This window comes from Amphiura filiformis, chromosome 9 (assembly GCF_039555335.1).
Source record: "Amphiura filiformis chromosome 9, Afil_fr2py, whole genome shotgun sequence".
NCBI lineage: Eukaryota > Metazoa > Echinodermata > Ophiuroidea > Amphilepidida > Amphiuridae > Amphiura > Amphiura filiformis.
The window spans coordinates 62899835-62923848 of record NC_092636.1 but is presented as its reverse complement, the minus strand read 5'-3'; the positions used below and the strand labels follow the sequence as shown (position 1 = coordinate 62923848).

At 34.4% G+C, this 24014-nt stretch overlaps 2 protein-coding genes across 2 annotated transcripts; one reads left to right on the top strand and one right to left on the bottom strand.

The window, feature by feature from the left end:
- Positions 1-689: 689 nt before the first annotated feature.
- On the top strand, positions 690-2250 carry LOC140161305 (TBC1 domain family member 19-like). The gene is made up of 2 exons (XM_072184780.1): positions 690-1008; positions 1686-2250. Exons 1-2 carry the CDS (start codon positions 918-920, stop codon positions 1850-1852), a joined length of 258 nt encoding a protein of 85 aa, XP_072040881.1. The 5' UTR covers positions 690-917; the 3' UTR covers positions 1853-2250.
- A 5288-nt stretch (positions 2251-7538) lies between these two features.
- Positions 7539-23214, bottom strand: LOC140160215 (uncharacterized). The gene is made up of 18 exons (XM_072183492.1): positions 23176-23214; positions 22421-22491; positions 21747-21930; positions 21307-21381; positions 20776-20864; positions 20206-20279; positions 19829-19884; positions 15522-15605; positions 15146-15210; positions 14634-14714; positions 13764-13824; positions 13050-13203; positions 12618-12769; positions 12297-12308; positions 10371-10484; positions 10009-10056; positions 9196-9285; positions 7539-8553 (listed from the first exon to the last, which is right to left on the bottom strand). The coding sequence occupies exons 1-18, from the start codon at positions 23212-23214 to the stop codon at positions 8407-8409; spliced, it is 1596 nt and encodes a 531-aa protein (XP_072039593.1). The 3' UTR covers positions 7539-8406.
- Positions 23215-24014: the final 800 nt, after the last annotated feature.

The following is a 24014-nucleotide window of genomic DNA, read 5'->3' as shown; positions in this document are numbered from 1 at the left end:
AATTCATCGCTGAAAAATTAAAATTTATCTCATGCTACTTGAGAAGTGCATACTCATGCTACTAAAACAAGAAAAAAAGTCACAAAGTAATTCTACCCATATCTAAAATTCAATTTTGCCTAAACAACTTACTTCTCTTAATAACATTACATTGAGTATGTGGACATGTGGACAGACATGTTAACATTTTAATTGACACTAAATTGAAAACATGAAAGAGTCTGAATGGTGTGTATAACTTTATTAAACTTAACATGTGTTACAAAATTGAGCCAAATCAGTCAGATGACATGAAATAGAGAGAGATAACCAAAATAACTATTCAGGGACATTTAGAGATCCTACACTATTGCCCACACATGTCAACATGTCAATTATTTTGCACTCTTCCCCACACTTTTCGAATGTATGGTAACTAACTCCTTACAGTGAATAAGCTAGGCACTGCTTCATATTAGGAGAGACAGTTCTTACATCTTGGTCATTCTTAATGTCTGGACAATAAGGAATTCCACGCAAGAATCCAATATGGGATGCGATCTGAAAGATTGATAAAATCTTTTTTTTTTTTCATATTTTGTCAATATTTCTTGACGGTATTCTGCTGATTCATCAACCATATTTTTGCAACTTCAGAACCTCACTGATATTTTTGATTCTTGACAAATCTCTGAAAGTCCCATGAAGAGACACTAGACAATTGCTCATGTTATCTTACCCATTTTGCTCAAGTTGTGACACATGTTAAATTTAATATAGGTAAGATAGAAAAAAAATCAGATTCATGTTTGTTACTTGCAAGTACCCGGGATGCTGAATTCTCAAGAATATCAATTCACTTTTTGCCTAGTGATGTCTTTATTGCTAGTATTTGCATTTGTTTTGTTTGCAGGTTAAAGATAGCATTCAAGTGGTTGATGAGGGCATTCTCTGGTTACCTAGCTAGTGATCAACTCCTGCTGCTCTGGGATCGCATCTTAGCCTATGGATCATTGGAACTTTTAGCAGGTGGGTTGCCACAAAATAAGCACAATTGGGCTACTTTTAAAGGGATGTTCTGTTTCTGGCTTGTACTACTTTCTGTTGCCAACTGCTTTATAACAGCTAACATATCGTCAGCCTGCTAGGCTAATTGCCTAAGTAATTTTTTGTAATTTTGAGAACAAAGAACAAAATGTGGTTCATACATCAGTTACGTAATCACCCTTATTATTTTGGATTATTCCCTTTCATTTGTATCATTATCATTTGTTCTTAGTGCAAAGATTGGTGAATAATATGTTTAAATGCATGCTTGAACCATATTTTAAAAAATGACTCAGGGCAATTAGCATAGCAGGCTGATGATATATTAAATGACATAAAATTTGGCTTCTTTTCATCTGATATTTGGCACCTAAGCATGAAAACAATAGCAACTTTCTTTTAGATGCATATATTGTCATCTCAATACAGGGACACTCAAGTTACTCAACCTCCATTTTTATAGCAGTCATGGTGCCCTGTTTTGTGGTAGGTTTAGTCACCAAAAGTTGTGGTCGTAAGAACCACAGTTTTAGGGTTAGGATTAGGGTTACATTTTTTAGGTTAGGGGTTACAGCTTATAAATTAGAAGATTATACTGAATGGAATCCTTGAAAGTGACAATAACTAATCATATAGTTTGTTTCTTATATTCTATACAGTTGCAGCAGCAGGTATCTTTGCATTCCGACGAGTGAATCTGATGGCAACAGCATCTTATGCTACAGCTGACGCAGTCTTGTCTGACCTGACTACAATCAAGATCATGCCATTACTACAGATCTTTATGTGGCCTGATAGCAGGACTAAACCTCCCAGTAAGAATTGAACTAGAGACCTCCATGCCTGATCTCAGTACCATCAAGATCATGCCATCTACAGATTTTTATGTGTCCTAATAGCAGGACTAAACCTCCCAGTAAGAATTGAACTATAGACCCCATGCCTGATCTCAGTACCATCAAGATCATACCATTACTACAGATCTTTATGTGGCCTGATAGCAGGACTAAGCCTCCCAGTAAGAATTGAACTGGAGACCTCCATGCCTGATCTTACTACAATCAAGAACATGCTATTACTACAGATCTTTATGTGGCCTGATAGCTGGACTAAACCTCCCAGTAAGAATTGAACTAGAGATCTCCATGCCTGATCTCTGTACCATCAAGATCATGCCATTACTACAGATCTTTATCTCCATGCCTGATCTCAGTACCATCAAGATTGTACGATCTCAGTACCATCAAGATTGTACTAATAATACTGTTCGTATAGCAGGACTAAACCTCCCATGCAGTAAGAACTGAATTAGAGCTCTTTATGTCTGACCTGAGTACCATCAAGATCATGCCATTACTACAAATCTTTATGTGGCCTGATAGCAGGACTAAACCTCCCAGTAAGAATTAAACTAGAGACCCCCATGCCTGATCTCAGTACCATCAAGATTATACCATTAATAACCTAATAATAGGAAGAGTAAGAGTTGCACCAGGCACCTTGTATATGAAGTAATGATTGACATGACATGTATGTTATGTGGTAATAATATGTTGAGTATAGGTTGATTGGGATCTGCAGCTAGGTAACCTTGCACCAATGGCCGACTACAGGTATTTCCCTGTGGTATTTCGTAACTATTTAGAGTTAATATCAATGCACTGTCATCCCACTATTAAATGTATGACCTGATGAGCATGAGGTACATGTACAACACGGCTTTACATGTCGCGCTGGAAATCCTGATCAGTCTAACATCACACCATCAGGCATGACAAATCAATGACTGTAAAGAACTGTCACCTGTTACTTTGATTGACTGGACTACCTTACAAGAAGATGGGCTGGCTGTGACGGTTTACCGTAGTATGTCTAGGGTGTGCACTTCTTAGCTGCAAGTATCGGAGTTGTTAAATGTTTTATTTAATCACTACAATGTCAGTGAGGCCTTGTGAAGTTTGAGGCCTTGTGGGTCTGGCATAGCACACTCCGGGAGCACATTATAAATTGCATCTTTTTGTACCACCAATTGGTCAGCTTATATGCATACAGACTACTGTCAGGATAGTATACAGGATTACTAATCACTTATGAAGTAATAAAATGTAAGGATGTTAATTGTATACAACAATTTGTCCAGGGGTTTCACATACTGATGGATATGAACAATCGGGTAGATCCATAGTGATGTCAAAATATTTTGGAAATGACTAAGGGTCTACTTTTTATAGATACTCATATCTATGCCCAATACAATTCACATCCTCAATGTTTTCACGATATTCATGATAAATTTGCAATCGGTATCCATCACTATGTCATACATGTGATTTTCATATCTGTCACTATGTGATACACCTGACAAATTACATAATTGAAAAAAAAAACATCTTTGACAGGAGTATAAAAGTTGCCACTTTTTTGGGCAGCAACTGGCAAACTTGCTTTTGATATTAGGGCAAGCAGAACTTTTACTAAAGTGTCAAGTTTCACCTGTCCTATGTTTGGCTGATCACCTGTAGCCATCACCTTCCATCAATCAATCAGCCCTGCATTGACCTTGATGTGTTGTCAAAGCTGTACAGGTGATGGCCAATCATCTGTTTGTGCTCATCCTTGTCACAGCTTAATTTTCATTGCAGATATCACCTTTGTAACACATTTGCTAAAGGCTTGTGCATAATTGAGCTTCCTCAGGGAACAGAGCACACATGTGTGGCTTTCATTGCAATATAATTAGTTTTCATACAGGGAAAACTGGTGCAAAAAGCCTGCTGCGATTTTAATGGAGGTGGAGATATAATGATTTTTTTATTTAGAATTTAATATAAGTTGCCATATGAAATACTCAGTTACTTAGGGATTTGATTTATGTAAATGTTTAGTAACATATCCTGTTTTGATATGTAGCGGATAGAAAACAAAATACAAACAAATAAATAACATAATTATTGACATAATTTGACAACACAATTATAGATATGGTTTGAATTTGTAAATTTGGGGTTTGTTATCTGTCAAGTGTCAATATCTCTTGTAAATTGTAATTTCTAGCTTTGTGTAATTATAGAGTTAAGTATTTTAAAAGTACATAAACACAAGTAGTTAATTATACAGGGTGAGTCCAAAAGGGGTGAGTCTGTGTAAATTTTATATTTGAGGTAGTTTCATAAAATAATTCAAGGACATTATAACAAATCATTTTATCAGGTAGGATGCTATAAAACTTTCATACAGATCCCCTTTTTCCCATTCTCAAAGATCTGTAATGAATGAACATTATGGGTCAAAAAGTACGTGGGCCATCAATTACAGTTTCATACAGGGTTCAAAGGTCCAAAAGCATGGTTTTCAAGGACTTACCGCAACACAAAAATCATGATGCGGCTCTCCATGCGGCACGTATTAACGAAAGTTACAGCTCCTCTCTACTCCCCAAATTTTGACAAAATTATACTTCAGGTAAAATTCCAATTTCCAAGGACTTTCAAGGACCTTGTGCAATTTTCAAATTCAAGGACTTTCAAGGACTGCGGGAACCCTGTTTTAAGGGTGCATACAGGATCACCTTTGTCAGTTTTTTCCCACTTTTATCATATCTAGCCATGTAACAATGACAGGTATATGAAGGTATATATTTTGCAAAGAAAATAATGCAAAGAATGTATTTTTAGCTTCGGATTTTGTGAAATCAGTTTTCTTAGTGATTTCTCAAAAATGTGTTGTCTTTCTCAAAAGCAGAAGTTAAAAATGTGTCTGTGTGTCAACAATATGCAAGACTTTCGGTTAAAATTTGGTCTCATATGAAGAGATAAAATCCTATTGCAACCACCCTTACACTTACATTTACACTTACACTTAAAGATCAAAGTAATACTTTGTAAAGATGTTCAAGTTTCAGGATGTTTTTTATTCACCATATATTTCAAGACAAAGATTAAAAATGATTGATAGCACATATCATTATAAGTTTGACAGAGTGCCGAATACGGATTGTCTTTTTGTTAACATTCATGTTACGCATGACTTCTCTTGAAATAAAGAATAAGAGACAAAGAGGGCAGCATATCAATTATTTAATGGTGGAATGTATGTATTTATTCAGCCCCGGTATTCAGCATGATAAGTAAGTGAAGGAGGGCAGCATAGAGGGTTAGTCACCAATGCAGTACTGCATTGCTGATCCCTGTTCTTATAATTAAAGATAATTCATGTGTAAAATGAAGTATAATTTCCAAAGGGACAAACCATATGTAGCACTGTCAAACTCATAACAATATGAGTGATACAATTTAATTATATTTATAATGTTCCCAATAACAATATAATAAGGCAATATAATCATATTCAAGTTGTATGTAGCAACTAAAGTATAAAAAAAATACTAAGTACAAACAATGTTTTTAGGAAGGATAAAGAAAGTACCAAGGGGAAATGAGAAAGAGAGGCCAGATAAGCTCAAATGAGCCCCATCTAGAATAAAATAATGATAGCTGAAAGGGGTAGTTAAACATGAAAAGACCAACAATACTGAACAACCTTATTATATAGGGTCCACAACTTATAAGTTCCCCCTAATACCTTATAAAATATTTTATGAAATGTAAAAAGGTATGTATAGCCCTATTTATTTTACACATGTGCATCAATTTATAGTGTCACACATCATTGCGTTCAGTCATAATGGTTAATTGTGTAAGAAAAGAGGCAGTTTTAAAAGTTGCAGTCAGGTTTTCTTTAACAAACGCATGAATAGACCTGGCTGACTGTATTGTTTGAGAGTTGAATCCTATGGACTCGGATGCAACTTTTAACACTGTTTGAATCGGCCTCTTTTTTTACATAATGAACCATTGTGACTGAATGCAATGACGTGTGACGCTATAATTTGCTCTTTTTATTGATTAGGTCCTAAAACTATGAAAAAACTTTTGAGAAAATAGTAACTAGGAGAGATCCCACCTGGTCAGGGCCGGATTTACCATAGGGCCAGATGGGCCCCAAAACCGCCCTGTGCAGTGTGCATCTTCCATTTTAGCCGAAAAAAGACCATGTTTTGGGCCAAAATAGCCTACAATAAATGCAAAAATTTTGGCGCTTCGCGCGCACTGGCCTGTTATGTAGCAAAATTCAGCTTTAATTTGGGCTAAAATAGTCTAAAATTGAAATTTATAATCTAAAAACTTGGCCACTTGCACATGCCTTCCTCACGGTGCGTTTGGGGCCTCCAAATTTTGGCCTGGCCCAGGGCCCCAAAAAAGGTAGATCCGGCCCTGCACCTGGTTTTGGACCTTTTCCAAAAATTGGGAATTTTGTCTCAATTCAAAAGATGCAATTGAATTAGCGAAATTGGCATTGGGAAGTTTGCAATGGATTGTGGGACAGTTTTTGCAGTTTTGGGACACTTTGCCCTCTGGCCTGTATTGGGAAAATTCAGATAAATTGGTTCAGTTTTGTTTGTATAAAATATAATCCAAGATGTTTTAAGAATGAAACAAACTCAAAAAACATTATTTTATAAATTAATTATTTAAATATTTTAAATGATAACATTATGACAATAATAATAATTACAGCAATTTCCCCGATATGTCAGAGGTCAAAGTGTCCCAAGTTACAATGGCGATTGGGCTTTTCGTTTCTTTTCTAAAAATATATAATTTCATATACTTGTCTTTGTTATTTGATGTGGTGGAACTCATGGGATGGAAATAAAATCAACAAATTTTCAGCCAAATGTGATAATGCATGCATCCTTCAAATCTGATTCACATAGGCCTTAATTATTATAATGTACAATAATAATCAATTTTCAATGCATTGTTTGTTATGATATTTTGTATCTATTTGTAAGAAATACCATTGAATCATCAATACAGAGCAATGTGTAAAAACATATAAAAATACCGTAAAGATGCACATAATGTTAATAATTTCACATACAGAAAGAGAGCTCCCTTCTCTGAAAATCCCAACAAGAGTCAGGAGTATGACATTTGTATGTAACACAGTTTACAATTAACATTGTCTTTTGAAGTTTTGTCATTAAACTGAACATTCAACTATGAATATTGTGACTCAGTTGATTAATTAATTTATCACTGTTTGACCCAAGAGGATGTGAGAAAGTCCAATCTCCCTATGTTGCCAATAGAGAACATAGTAGTGCATCTCCAAGGTTACATTGGTTCTTGCTTGTTTCTGCATGTAAAGGAAAAGCTGAATATTCACCAATTATTATTTAATTTGAGACCTTTACCAGTAAATGCCCGAGGTACACTATTATGACCAGATTCTATAACTTCTTAGGGTTGACCACAAAGCTTCTACTTTCCCATAAAACAGCCCAGGAATCACATTCTGTCAATCCCATCAATCTTTTCTAGACATCCGATTATATCAGTAATCGCCCATCAAAAAATACCAAAGAAGAATTGCACAACACAGCAAAGTAATATACTGTGTTCTCAGTGCAGGGTGTACATTTCACTGTAACCTATTGGACAATAAGGAACAATAACAGAATGTCAAATTAAATTTGACTGTAATTTCATTTTATAAAAATCACTATCTTTTTGGATAAGTTCAAAATGACAAGATTATCGCATGTTTTGTCACAGTTAATCTTCTTGCCAAATAAGTCACAGTGAAAATGCACATAAGACTGTCATAGGTTTTTCTTGGTAGTGTAATTAACATCAGTTTTACATCAACAAACATTCGTTAGAAGTTAAACATAAGTGGAAACAGAATGGGAATAGATTAAGACATGTTGCATCAAATATACTTCATCCACTTCAAAGTACGTAATCAAATAAACATCTTCAAACATGCATGAATTAAGGGTGAATACGAGTACAGAAGGCCAGTCAAGGATCTGCAATATTGCAGTTTACCAGCATGATACTTGTGCCCTCTATTCATTTGCCATCTTACAATAGTAGCATTATAAATGATGGCAGCATGCTGTATATCTATAAAGCCAATATTGTCATCACTGGGTAGTGTCAGGAATCTCTTATCCCCCGCTTAATCAACATTTAATTGTTAATACCTGTATGGAGTGGAATGAATTTACACTTTTGGTCTAATATTTAGAGACCCACTTCCACTACTGATCTATTACTTTCCAATCGGGATTTCAATTCATAATTCATATTATGTTGCATGCATATATTTGTCCATACAGTCTATTCTGATAAAATAAGTATGCAAGTTCAAATTTTTGAAACTCAAAATTTGAACTTGGTCCAAGAAAAACTTCATCTCTCATCTGTCAAGGTGGCAAGAAGATGGCTTACTGATTTGACATCAGTACCATTCATTGATCACCTCTGGGAAGATGTGACTATCTCTTCCACGAGTCTATGTATTCACTTGTCACCTAGGAGATGTGATATGTTGCATCTTTGCACTCTCTTCCACATGTTCAAGAGTCTTTTTAAGTTCAACTTTCTTGTAGCTTTCCCATTGTGATGTTAAATCCAAATCACTCAAACACTCATCCTGAGTTGGAAAGGGTTCATACTGTAGAGGAAATGCAAAATTCAAAAATAGCATCATTTGATAATTCAAAACTATGTACTCAGTTAATTTGACGTTGTAGTGAATACATCATACCTTAGTTACTGGTTCATACTTAGTTTGCACACCTGTTATCAATCAAATGACTTTGTGTTGTGATCATTTTAGTCTTAACCAGTTAACGATTGATTTTGATGTCACACCATGACGCCAAATTGCAAATTATTGTCCGATTTAGTTTATCATTGTCAAAGATCAAAACATTATATCTTTCATCAGAATTTGAACTGGGAACATGTTAATCTCTATATTTTGTTTAACCTGGAGTTTGGTAGTAACATCACTGCTTTTACACAGTTGCACCATAGATAATCTATGGTTGCACTGCAATTGTGCCTGCAAACTGTTTTGTAGTATGCATGTGTGATTAGGTTAGCATGGGCAATTTTTTTTTCAACAGTGGAGTTGGGCAAGAAATAAGAATATATATTTCTAGAGCAATTCAATTAAGCTGGCTGATGATTGTTTTTGTAATAACATGTTTAACACCCTGGTAGTGAATAGCCCTGCAATGAGGTGATCCAAACACTACAGATGAAATATATCATATGCAAACAGGTCGTATCTTGTGACATAATGACTTACCCTCATTTCAATCTGTGTGAAGACTCTCTCATCTGCATATTTAAGGAAGAATGCCTTGTTGATACGTATGGCTTCTGCTCCTTGACTCACCTGCCATCATGGGAACAAATAGAACAATTCAGTTTCAAACATTTTAGGTTAAGGTTAGTATTTCTCCAATATACAGGTAAGTCTAGTTTCACAGTTTGGAATTGTTTTGAAAGTCCACAGTAGCATTGTCAAAACAATACCAAGACACACAGTGAAACATACTGAAGAGATCCTAAGGAATGAACATATTGCACAATCAGATCAACACTCCAAATAAGATCCAAATATGTAAACAAATTCTTGGTCTAAACCACAAACCCATCGAACACCATATTAACAAAAACACATGAAAATGAGTCGGTTTACAACAAACAATCATATTTGCAAACAGCAGGGCTAAAAGAGCTGATCTGGACGTAGATTCAAATTGTCTGCAGGCCTAGATTGCATACAAAAAGGTGTGAGTTCAATACTTCTGCCAGTGCATTCCCAGTCCTGACCTTTTTTTCAGGTGAGATTTATACCGGTACTTGTTTTTATTAATAATGCACCACATCAGATGGGGTAAACTTAAAATATCCAAAATCCTCGCACCATCTACTTTGACATGATATGATATTCAGGAGGAACCTTACATGGGTCAATATTATACTTGTTGAATATGTCCTAAAATAAGTGTCTGAAATTGGAGATGTTTAATTTGAGAGAGCCTCAAAACCAACATAACTACCATTATGAGTTTCCTCTTTTCAAAGTTGTTACTACAGTGAGTATTAAACTTACCAAACTCACACTGTCTTCAGAGAAATTAGGTAGTATTGTTAGCATACCCTGTAACACAAGAGATGAAAAGAAGGGGGAAAAGTTGTGAAATTACAAGACATTTTACAAATCATCCAGCCACACTTAGAATGATTACATCATCGATGTCTATGGTTGATTCCATTCTATGTGATGTTGATTAGGAATTATATATGCCCAAACCTTTCTTGTAATGCTTTCCAAAACAGAAAAGAACATTAAATGTTTGTTAGTGTTCAAATTTAATGTGCTTTAACATCTTCTGCAGCTCATACAAATACAAGATCATAGAAAGAGATTGCTACAAAATGAACATGTTTTGAATACCCCATTTCTGTACTTACAAATACATCTCCTCCTACTAGTTCAGCCACCCTGACACAGTGTGGTATATCCAATTCACTCCCTCGCTTGATGCACCCATTGGTTCCAGAAGTTTCTAGCAGTTTGCGAGGTTTCTGTGGAATGGAAAAAAAAAAAAAAAAAGGTTTGTGTCTGGTCTCACTGAAGGTTGGAAATGTAATGCAGTATGCAATTTTTTTCCTGAATAATTATTTTAATTATTTGCAGACTTTATGATGATTTTTCTAGATAAAATTTCTTGTGAAAAAGTGAGGAACAAATGGATATCTGCGTGATTTTATGAATGTGCACAGGTGACCTGAGACAAACCTGTTTTATTTAGCCGAATTGAAAGTGTGCATGTTGTGCTCAATGACCATGAAAAAAAACACAAGTGCTAACAAGGTGATGATGTGCAACCCATACTGGGGATAAATCAGGGATAAATAGCAGGGTTTGAACTAGCCCTACCACAGGGCCAATTTTGTACACACTATATACTCCAAGACGCTATGCAAAATCATAAGAACTGCTAAACCCAGTGACCGCTCACCCCATGGTGAGCGGTCACTGGGTTGTGAGCTGTCACTGGGTTTTTAGCTGTCGATTGGTTTTCAGCAGTTCTCAGGGTATAGCATGGTGTCTCAGAGTATAATAAAATTGCATAGTATGTAAAAAAGGCCCTGTCATCAGAGCTAGGTTTGAATGGGCCTACATGTAGAGCCTTGTTGAGGTGGATTTGTGTAAGCCAGGAGCAACCAAGAGTTAAAACACACTGGTTTTTGTTTATTTGTTTGTTATGTTTCCCTTCCCACTCCCCTTATTCAATGTTGTGAATATAAGTGTTTGAATTTCATGTTTGCTCCAACAATGCTTGGTGCAGAGGGGGGTTAAAAGGTAAGACATTAGGTGGAGGTGCCATATTTAAAGTTAGCTTTATACATTTAATTATTTTCTTTATTTTCCACCTGGGTAATCCGGGTGAAAAATATTAAATGTTCAAAGCTAACGCTAAATACAGCATCTCCGCCTATTGAGATCAATAAGATATGCAAGACATTGCCCATTTTGTGCAAAGTATAATGTCCTTATTAGTTTGACAGTGCTGAATACTGATAAATCTTTATTAAATTCATATTACATGTTAATTCTCTATAATTATTAGAACACAAATTCAGCTGTGCAGCACTGCACTTTTTAACGAACAATGTATGCTGCCCTCTTTTGCCCACTTATCACGCTAAATTACTCTTAAATAATTAATAAGCTGCCCTCTGTATCTGATCCCCTTTCACTAATTCAGCTCTGTTAAACTTATAATAGCGGATTAATCATAAGCACATTGCTTAAAAATGTATTTACCCTGTGTTTGTGTACAAATGAAATGAATGACTGAAGCTGTGTGAAAGCTGACTTGTTTCCAGGGGGGGGCACATCAAAAATTTAGGTGGGTATGTTCCCCCAGAATTTTGAGGAACGACTAGCTGCAAAGAAGTAAAATGGGGACTTTTGGAGCTGCGAACAGTCAAAATCAAGGATATTTCTTGGCTTTCTGGTTGAAAATTGCCTGAAAAAACAGAAATATGAGTAATGAGCAATTTTGGGATATTTTAGAGCTGAAATTCTCAAAATCCAGGGTCTGTTGGAGCTCTATTTTGGTCAAATATAGGGGTCTTTTGGAGCTGCGAATCCAAAAGGGGGGGTCTTTCCGGAGAACATACCATTATGGTCATTTGTGTTAAGTACCCCCCACCGGACTTGTTTGAGGGTGTGTGTGTGCAGATGGTGCAGTAAACTGTCTTTCCAATACTGTATTTTCAGTGTGCAGGAGTCATACCCAGGGTGCATGCATGCTGTGTTATATACAAGTAAGTGTAAAGATTATTTGACTTTAACATGTTATAAACTTCCAGTTGAAATGTACATACCTTTCCTAATGACTGAAAACAATGTAAAAGAAAGAAAAAACATGTGAAAGGGAAGCAATAAAACTTTGCTCATTTTCAATGAAAATTTTTGTTTACTTTCAATACTATTATTACACTCTTGAAGTTTCATGCTTGCACTTTTTACCATGTTTACTACCTCTCAAACACTCTCTCACTGTATCTTTACTTCTCTCCCCCCTCTCAGTGTGTCCAAAATAGGCTTATTTTTTCATGTTTTTTGCGTAAACCCCAAAACACACACCTGAGCAAGCAACTGCATATCCCCCCACACACTCATCCCAGCCCTCTCAGTCTCCCTACCTCTGTCCACATTCCTGGTTTCAATTCTTGTCTCCTTGTCATTACTGCATCTGATATACCAGATATAGGTTGTCTTTGAAACTTGCCAGGTTGGTAGGCACTCCTGCTACGAGGTTCACCATTCCTTGATGCTGGGGCAGTGATAAAGGTAGCTAGAGAAAAGAGGAAATAAGTTTGGTGATTAAGAGTAGAAGTCAATGGAGTGAGTGGTGCTAAGACCCACTCATCAGTTGATAAGTGTCACCTTTTTCAGATCATGAAGTCATCTCAGAAAAAAGATGAGTTATTTGTCAATGAGAACCATGTTAAGGTTACAGCTAAATGAGAAATAGGACAGTTTCAATTTATTGCACCTCTTCCATAATTTATTAGAAATGTTGAGATGCAATAAACTGTCTCAAATAGCAGAGAGCTCAGCTACTGTACACTTACGTTTCTTAACTACAATGGTAAGTCCCGATTTAGCCCTATGCATTTTGTTCATCTCATCAGCTCCTTGTGCTTTCTTATATTCCTTGGAATATTTCTTTGAGTTCTCTCTCATGCATACTCCTGGTGTGAGTGCTTTCAACACATCACACTTACCCTGTAAAAAGAAGACATTTCAATCACATATTTATGTATTAATCACGGGGATGGGCACTGAGGAATGAAGAGGTCAAAGGTCAAGAAGTAAAGAGATGTTATTCCAGCTATTTCATTGGTCAAGGAAACCTAAAAGACTTACCCTGACCTATATTTATAGTTGCAAGTAAGATACTGGTCTAGAAGCTACAGACCTTATACAATACAGGGCAGAAAGTTCCTGGAGAAAGTTGTAGAGCCATTGAAGTTCGCTGACAACCCACCTTTAGCAGGTTAGCATACCGTTATGATTTGTACAGGATGCCAATAGCTATTTGTCTATTGGTTAAAATCATGTTACCTCTTATAGTGCACAGCTCCTGTACAGTGGCTGCACCAGGAAGTGTTTTTCTTGGTAGGGGGTGGCAAAGTAAAATTCTGGGGGCAAAATTAACAAATTTGTGTAACTTTGGGTTTTTACTGGGGGCAATTGGGGAAAGAGTTCTGACTGTGGGACATGCACCCCCGCCCCATCCATGGCACTGCCACTGGCCCTGTATTTCAGTAATACAATGTGCTTACCGATTTGACTACAACTATCCAGTCATTCTTATTACTGTCAGCAACTATGACTTGTCCTGGCCTGCAATATAATAAAATGATTTGAAAAGTTATGCTTTCTCTCATGTATCTTTGCAAGCCTGGTTTGCAAGACTAGTTTACACATTTGGGCAGCATGTCACCCTCAACTCACTCACAAATACATGGGGGGAAAACAGTCCAAAAGATATATGTATTCTTGTTAATCCTTGTGCAAATATTTTTTCCCTTTCCTATACATGCTTCTTGGATCAGACAATTGATTGGTAACAGAGTATAGAACACTTGTAAAAACAACCAACATATCCTGACAACCGCTGACAGCAATAAAAGAGGTCAGGTGCAGAAAGCAAACAGGGATGTAACAGACACAAAAATTAATGATAGTTGCAGTACTTTCACCTGTTTAAGGGGGTACTACACCCCTGACCAATTGTGTGCCTGTTTTTGCATTTTTCTCAAAAATTATAGCGCATTGGTGACAAGTAAGATATGTGTATTATAGGGGCAAGGACTACAACTAATGCACTGAAAATTCAGCAACTCAAGGCAAGTAGTTATTGATTTATTGATCAAATATTGGGTTTCCCTCATTTTGACTTTAACTCCACAACTGTTGTCTGTGTTGAAATAAAATTTCCAGTGTAGTAGTTGTAGTCCTTGCCCCTATAATATACATATCTTACTTGTCACCAATGCGCTATAATTTTTGAGAAAAATGCAAAAAAAGGCACAAAATTGGGCAGGGGTGTAGTACCCCCTTAAAGAATGGAACCAATGACAAAGCTGTGAGAGTTTGAATATATTAGTCACCAGCACACCAGCTTGTCTTTATAATGAATGAACACCTACCTGTAATTCTGTATTGTCCAGTTTATTGGTGAGTCTAATAACTTGTCTAAGCCTGGCCAAACACTGAAAACTGTTATGGATCTGATGGGAAATGGACAAGACACATTTGATGGCTTTTTTACACAAATTGAAACAATATTTAGTATAAAACCTATTTTCATATCATTTGATTGGTAGATATTGAATTTCCTGCCATAAATAGTCTAGTTCCCTGTTATTTTTGGTCCATTCAACATGACAACCAACATGGATCAATCTGACACTGGTATTCAGCAATCAGATTGTCTGTTTGTTGCTTATTATTCTGGAAATGACAGGCACGCAAATTTATATTTCAACCCATCTTAAAGATTCCAGTTTCTACCTTGAGGAAATATTGCGCACCTCTCACTATTTGCATACAATAATCATACAAGTGTTGTGCCAGGCACATAACCAGACTAGTCATTCCAGTTGAAATCCATACACCCCCCTTTTATGCTTTTTTAACGGCTAAAAATGAATTCACCTACCGTAAGTAATCCATACAGGCATCTGGTTTATCATTCATTTTAGTATCAAACACCTCATGGAAATCCTGATGAAATAACAATACAACAAACAAATAAAATTACTTCAAGTAGATTGATCAGGGAACAAATAATTGCTTAGCTGCAAATATATATAAGAGCTTTTGAAATAAAAGTTGGGGTTTAGGTGAAACAAAGTAGTAAGTCAGTTTTTGAAAGGTTTTTTATTTTTTTTTCAAAATATATAATAGCATGGCTCATACTTCTTATTGTAGATTCTTTATGAAAGCCAAGAACATTTTAAAGAGAAGTTATGTATGTAGCTTTGAAAAAGTAGCAAACCCCACAAACAGAATTTTCAACAAACAAATAATCTCACCTCAGAGTGTACACAGAATACTTCTACAACATCCTTGGTCATGACAGTGCTTGTTCGTTTACTTCCACGGATTAAATCACTTTCCTGAAAAAAGAAAAATTAGAAAGAAAAATGACAATATAATTAAAGTTTTAGAGTTTATAAGTGGGGCATGAGGGACAAATAATTATATTTTAAAACATTGCATATAAATTGTCTGATCTTAATGAAAGATATTAAGTCTTACAATACTTTACCTATCAAATCAAATACTTACCTATCAAATTATTGCAATCAGCAGTAGATAGCACCAAATATTTAAGTCTTACGATACTGTGCATATTTAAATTATTGTTATCATCAGTAGATAGCACCAAAGATATTAAGTCTTACAATACTTTACCTATTGAAATTATTGCTATCAGCAGTAGATAGCACCAAAGATATTAAGTCTTACAATACTTTACCTATCAAATTATTGCTATCAGCAGTAGATAGCAAAGATTTTAAGTCTTACAATACTTTGCATATTTAAATTATTGCTATCAGCAGTAGATAGCACCAAAGATTTTAAGTCTTACAATACTTTACCTATCAAATTATTGCTATCAGCAGTAGATAGCACCAAAGATATTAAGTCTTACAATACTTTACCTATTGAATTATTGCTATCAGCAGTAGATAGCGCCTAAGATTTGAAGTCTTACGATAATAAACAAAGATTTTAAACAGTTCTCTCAACGAATATTTGACTTACGATACTTTGCATATTTGTCTTATGATACTTTGAATATTTAAATTATTGCTATCAGCGGTAAAGTATTGTAAGACTTAAAAGTCTTACAATACTTTACCTATTGAATTATTGCTATCAGCAGTAGATAGCACCAAAGATATTAAGTCTTACAATACTTTACCTATTGAATTATTGCCATCAGCAGTAGATAGCACCAAAGATATTAAGTCTTACAATACTTTACCTATCAAATTATTGCTATCAGCAGTAGATAGCACCAAAGATATTAAGTCTTACAATACTTTACCTATCAAATTATTGCTATCAGCAGTAGATAGCACCAAAGATATTAAGTCTTACCAAAGATATTAAGTCTTACAATACTTCACAATGACTTTAAATTATTGCTATCAGCAGTAGATAGCACCTAAGATTTGAAGTCTTACGATAATAAACAGAGATTTTAAACAGTTCTCTCAACGAATATTTGACTTACGATACTTTGCATATTTGTCTTATGATACTTTGAATATTTAAATTATTGCTATCATCAGTAGATAGCACCAAAGGTATTAAGTCTTACAATACTTTACCTATTGAATTATTGCTATCAGCAGTAGATAGCACCAAAGATATTAAGTCTTACAATACTTTACCTATTGAATTATTGCTATCAGCAGTAGATAGCACCAAAGATATTAAGTCTTACAATACTTTACCTATTGAATTATTGCTATCAGCAGTAGATAGCACCAAAGATATTAAGTCTTACAATACTTTGCATATTTAAATTATTGCTATTAGCAGTAGATAGCACCAAAGATATTAAGTATTAGTAAAGTATTGCTATCAGCAGTAGATAGCCCAAAGATTTTAAGTCTTACAATACTTTGCATATTTAAATTATTGCTATCAGCAGTAGATAGCACCAAATATTTTAAGTCTTACAATACTTTGCATATTTAAATTATTGCTATCAGCAGTAGATAGCACCAAAGATTTTAAGTCTTACAATACTTTGCATATTTTTATTATTGCTATCAGCAGTAGATAGCACCAAAGATTTTAAGTCTTAAGATACTTTGCATATTTAAATTATTGCTATCAGCAGTAGATAGCACCAAAGATGATTAAGTCTTAAAATACTTTACCTATATCAAATTATCGCTATCATGAGTAGATAGCACAAAAGATATTAAGTCTTACAATACTTCATCAATTAAATTATTGCTATCTGCAGTAGATAACACCAACGATATTAAGTCTTGCAATACTTTGCATATTTAAATTATTGCTATCAGCAGTAGATAGCACCAAAGATATTCAGTCTTACAATACTTTACCTATCAAAGTATTGCTATCAGCAGTAGATAGCACCAACAATATTTAAGTCTTACAATACTTTACCTATCAAATTATTGCTATCATCAGTAGATAGCACCAAAGATTTTAAGTCTTACAGTACTTTGCATATTTAAATTATTGCTATCAGCAGTAGATAGCACCAAAGATATTAAGTCTTACAATACTTTACCTATTGAATTATTGCTATTAGCAGTAGATAGCACCAAAGATATTAAGTATTAGTAAAGTATTGCTATCAGCAGTAGATAGCCCAAAGATTTTAAGTCTTACAATACTTTGCATATTTAAATTATTGCTATCAGCAGTAGATAGCACCAAATATTTTAAGTCTTACAATACTTTGCATATTTAAATTATTGCTATCAGCAGTAGATAGCACCAAAGATTTTAAGTCTTACAATACTTTGCATATTTTTATTATTGCTATCAGCAGTAGATAGCACCAAAGATTTTAAGTCTTAAGATACTTTGCATATTTAAATTATTGCTATCAGCAGTAGATAGCACCAAAGATGATTAAGTCTTAAAATACTTTACCTATATCAAATTATTGCTATCATGAGTAGATAGCACAAAAGATATTAAGTCTTACAATACTTCATCAATTAAATTATTGCTATCTGCAGTAAATAACACCAACGATATTAAGTCTTGCAATACTTTGCATATTTAAATTATTGCTATCAGCAGTAGATAGCACCAAAGATATTCAGTCTTACAATACTTTACCTATCAAAGTATTGCTATCAGCAGTAGATAGCACCAACAATATTTAAGTCTTACAATACTTTACCTATCAAATTATTGCTATCATCAGTAGATAGCACCAAAGATTTTAAGTCTTACAGTACTTTGCATATTTAAATTATTGCTATCAGCAGTAGATAGCACCAAAGATATTAAGTCTTACAATACTTTACCTATTGAATTATTGCTATTAGCAGTAGATAGCACCAAAGATATTAAGTATTAGTAAAGTATTGCTATCAGCAGTAGATAGCCCAAAGATTTTAAGTCTTACAATACTTTGCATATTTAAATTATTGCTATCAGCAGTAGATAGCACCAAATATTTTAAGTCTTACAATACTTTGCATATTTAAATTATTGCTATCAGCAGTAGATAGCACCAAAGATTTTAAGTCTTAAGATACTTTGCATATTTAAATTATTGCTATCAGCAGTAGATAGCACCAAAGATGATTAAGTCTTAAAATACTTTACCTATATCAAATTATTGCTATCATGAGTAGATAGCACAAAAGATATTAAGTCTTACAATACTTCATCAATTAAATTATTGCTATCTGCAGTAGATAACACCAACGATATTAAGTCTTGCAATACTTTGCATATTTAAATTATTGCTATCAGCAGTAGATAGCACCAAAGATATTCAGTCTTACAATACTTTACCTATCAAAGTATTGCTATCAGCAGTAGATAGCACCAACAATATTTAAGTCTTACAATACTTTACCTATCAAATTATTGCTATCATCAGTAGATAGCACCAAAGATTTGAAGTCTTACAGTACTTTGCATATTTAAATTATTGCTATCAGCAGTAGATAGCACCAAAGATATTAAGTCTTACAATACTTTACCTATCAAATTATTGCTATCAGCAGTAGATAGCAAAGATTTTAAATCTTACGATAATTTGCATATTTATATTACAGTAGATAGCACCAAAGATGTTAAGTACTTTACCTATCACTTTATTGCTATCAGCCGTATAAAGCACCAAAGATTTTTTAAGTCTTACGATACATTGAATATTTGAATTATTGCTATCAGCAGTATATATCAAGTTCAACCAAAATTGTTAGATTCACAAAACTATGACTATTTATTTTAAATTATTGCTATCAGCAATAGACAGCAACCAAAAATCAATAGATTCACAGTATTATGGTTATTCAATTTGTTGCTATATGCAGCATATTGCAACCTATATTCTTTAAGACTCACAATACTCTGCATATTCTAACTATTGCTATCAGCTGTAGATAGCAACCATACGTCTTTAGACTCACACTACCCTGCATATTTAAATAATTGCAGTAGATAGCACCCAAGCAATAGATAGAAACAGAGTAAAGGACTCATAGTACTTTGCACTGTTTTTGTGTTCAATCTAATGTTACACAAGTCAGGTATATTTTGAATTTGCATAAAACAGTTATGCAAGAGCTAAATCATTGTATAATGCAACATGTCTTACCCCGAATTTCTGTCCTGCAGATAGAATATACGTTTGACCAGCACATGTTTCTGTCACTGAAAGAAATCATAAAAACTAATAGTGAATATTATCAAGTAACATTAAACTATACTTGGTAGCGATGAGTATATCAGCTACAGACCAATGAAGTATGTTGCACTTTCATACAGAAGGATAATTTTATTGTAAGTTTTTTTTAGTATTAGTCAATTTATAATGCTTACTCATTTTGGGGTGTATGGTGCATTGTCGCAGCTTGCAAACTTATGATTTGTTTTTATTTATTAGTTGATAAATAACATCACTTCTTGCATATCATAATTATAACATACATTGTGCCAAAAAATCACGTCATTATTGGTTCATTTCATACTTACATTTTCCTGATATGATAATATATAGCCCGTCAGCCTCTTGCCCTTCTTTAATTACTACTCGATTACGCCCATATCTGCAAATAGGTAATTACATTTATTTATCCATCATTAATACGACGTGTACACTGATCATATTATAGCATGTGTGCTATATAACAGTAAAGTGATTTATTTACGGAGCAAATTACTTCATTTTCACCAGAAAATCTTGACTTAATTTTTCCTGTATATCTACAAGAGTAGACCCAACAAAGAAAACAAATCGTCACTTTGGAATGAAACGTTGCAGGTAGTTTAAGATGATATATTGTTTCTAAAATGGTGACAAATTTGCCTCTACAGGGTAAATCAGTGTGGGTGGATGGAGGTGTGTGCGATTTTCTCAAAATGCAAAATGTAGTTTAGAAGTATTTTGGGCCTCTTAGCATAATCAATACCTTCAAACATGTTTTTGTTCACAGAGTGAACTTCTAATTTCACTTCCACCCACATCTCATATGCACAGTTTATCCCTTACATACCATGTGTGAGTTAACGTATATAACTGTCTTATCAGTGTCTCAAACTTACCTGTCGTACCATGCATATTTGCATAAATTCTTTTGTATATCCGGAGGATATTTAGCAAATTCTTCCATATTCTGCATACATCTAACAATCTGAAAGATAGATGTCCAAGGTTTTCAATATAATGGGTTGTAAAGTTAGCATAGATGTATGCGGCATATCAATAATTATACAAATAAACAGAATATTCTTATTAAGTTATTAGTAGGTCAAGTGTGAAGCATTGTATATTGAAAATGATTAGGCAATACTGGAGTTTTAAAAATGGATACAAAAACACAATTTTGAGTAAAAATTACGCTTAAAAATGTTAGCGCACAATAATTACAATATTAATGCTTAAATAGGCCAATATATTTTGGACTGAACGCTCCAAGAAGTACATATTTTAGTGAATTTGGTTAATATGGACAAGGCTCTTATGTGGACTGTTGGGCCGCACATCTCATGCATGACAGACTCTTGATTACCGAATTTACACTTTCTTCAGCCCCACCCATTTTGATTTTCGCCATTATTTTGTGTTTTCCTCACATTTTGAACTTGTTCAGGCGTCCTGTCCTCTTCTGGTAAACAAAGAAGCTCCCTGATTCGTGGCGGTATTCCTCCCTGCAAAAATTTCAATACGTAAGAAATTCTCACAATAAATAAACAAGCTAAACGATTTCTGACAACATTTCTTACACAAAGTCTGAGTAACACCGGGAGTAACACAAAATCTGAGTAACACGGGAGTAATACATTTTCCCAATAAAATTACACACAACAAAATTTAATGTAAATTTCTCTTGGGCCGGATGTCCCCACAAAAATAACGATCAGATTAATGTTGAAAAGTCAGAATATAAGACTTGTATGTTATCATTTTGCAGGATTGTGAAGCCCTTACTAGATTACTTACACCCACCCCTCCCACAAACACCCGCTAGACACAATGAACACACAAATGTCCAAATCTTGGATATATAACTTACATCTTCCTTAGAAAACTTCTTAAAATCGCCCACATCAAACGTCATATCCGGATATGCTGAGCTGATGATGCCTTTGACTAGGATCCCGTCATTGCCAGTTCTCTTGGCTTCTGACTCTGCTGACGTCAGAATCTCTTCTACAACCTCAAGGAGGGTCCCTTTCAAGGCTTTCTGAGAGGCTTCTCTGGAGGTTAGTAAATATATTTATAAAGTTGTTATAAAACATGAATTGTTTGTAGTAAATTGAACGATTGAAGAGTGATGATAGATAATAAGGAACAGAGTCTTTTGAACAAAATCTGTCATTACACCAAATATAGGCCCTATATTCCGAGAGCTCCGTAATTAGAATTGGAAGGAACCTAGACATTAATACGAAGCTATTTCACATTACGGCTAATTTGTTAACATGAAATAGGTAAGTTTTTATAATTACTTGAATAGATGAGTTTGGATATGTTGATGTAAAGGTGGTGTTCTGATGCATTCTTGTCTTGTTGATTTTTCAATGTCGTAGAACTTGATGTGAAATAAAGTTGATCTTATCTTATTTAAACGGTTGTTAAAAAACCACCAATTATTTGTTTCTTAAACATTTAAGATATTTCCTTTGTGTTTACGAAAAAAGTATTTGAAGATTAAAGTGGTTTCAATACTGAGAATGTAATATATACCTCATGTAACTCAAGCATGCCATACACAGCCATCTTACAGCACTGGCTTTCAATTTAAATCGTTGATAAGGCTAAGGAGAAATAAAAGAAGAAAAATATGGTCAAACTAAAGAGATAACTGCATAGGAATCGTGTGTGGCAAGAATACTAGAATTTAAGGCAAGTGAGAGCAGACTTATTTGGGAAATTAATTAGTCTCTGCAGTTCAACAGAACATCAAAACAAAGTTATCATGTATCTCTTGGGCCGCGTTCTCATTGAAGCATTTAGACTCTGCAGTGGTCACGACCGGTCCTATCTATAAAATCAATCTATCTCTGTGTGAACGCTCCCTCATATGGGCCAGGCATCATTATCAAATTATTTTCTCACTGCTGACATTTTCTGTTATCTATAACAGTTACTTTTATTGTAAAGACAAAAGAAGCTTTTATCTCATCAAAGACTTCACAAATTGACTGACATGATGTTAATTTGATCCTATTCACATGTCAAAAGGTAAATAAACTTTGTATAGATTCTCTTAATATCAAAATACTTTCGCGATATAACATGACAAATTATATAGTCGATCACGTCGATAGAATCGATATAAGTACAAGGTAAAATAGTCAGGAATCAATTGTATACGGCCGTACAGTGTGTTTGGTTTTTTTACACAAAACAACAAACATTATTATTTTGTTATGAGAACTAGAATCGCATAAAATGAAAAGAAATGTATAGCTGTTCTTATAAAACCAGCCAAAACTAACATCCACGCACAGCCAATTCCAAAATGGTTCCAATGTCATTACGGCTAGATAAGACAGAAAAGCTAATAAATGCAGTGGCGTAGTCGCTGAATGAAGTGGGGGCTTATGCAGCAAACGAAAAGACATTTGAATAACATTATTATTTTAGAAAACTTGCTATAAATCATTCCAACATAATATTGACAAAATACAGGTTGTAACAAAACAAATATTTAGAAAATAATATTAGGCAAACATTCCACTTAAAGCAATATTATAACATTTTCAAAAAAATAGATTAGCATTTCTTTGCCATAAAATGTTAGCTTTTACTGTCAGATATATCCCCTTTTATTTTTGAGCCGAACAACTACGGCAAAGCAAAGAAAATTGGAATTTACTACCAGCGCACGTGTCGCCAATACATACCACTCCTTCGGTCATGTTGTGGTACGACCCTTTGTTGTGTATATCACCGTCGCCCACGCCGCGTATACATACTGTGTGTTATGAACATCGTGTATGCGTTCGACTAACGATTCCATCGTAATAATAAATGGCTGAATCAGCCTTTTATTCAAAATCTCTGATTTTGACAAAACTACAGCACCTAGAGTCTTGATTTTTGCAGGGTATATTGGTTTAATAAAGTACAATTTAATCGTGTAAAAAAATGAATTAAAAAAATTCAGTGAGGGCGTCCTCCTCAGCAAATGTTATAATATGGCTTTAATATTGATGGTATTGATGCTTACTTTGTCGTCAAGGTAATGTATTCGCCATAGAAGTGTTGATGTAACAGGATTAACTACCATAGCAATAGGTTAAAACAATTTTTGAATATATTGCCATATATGTCA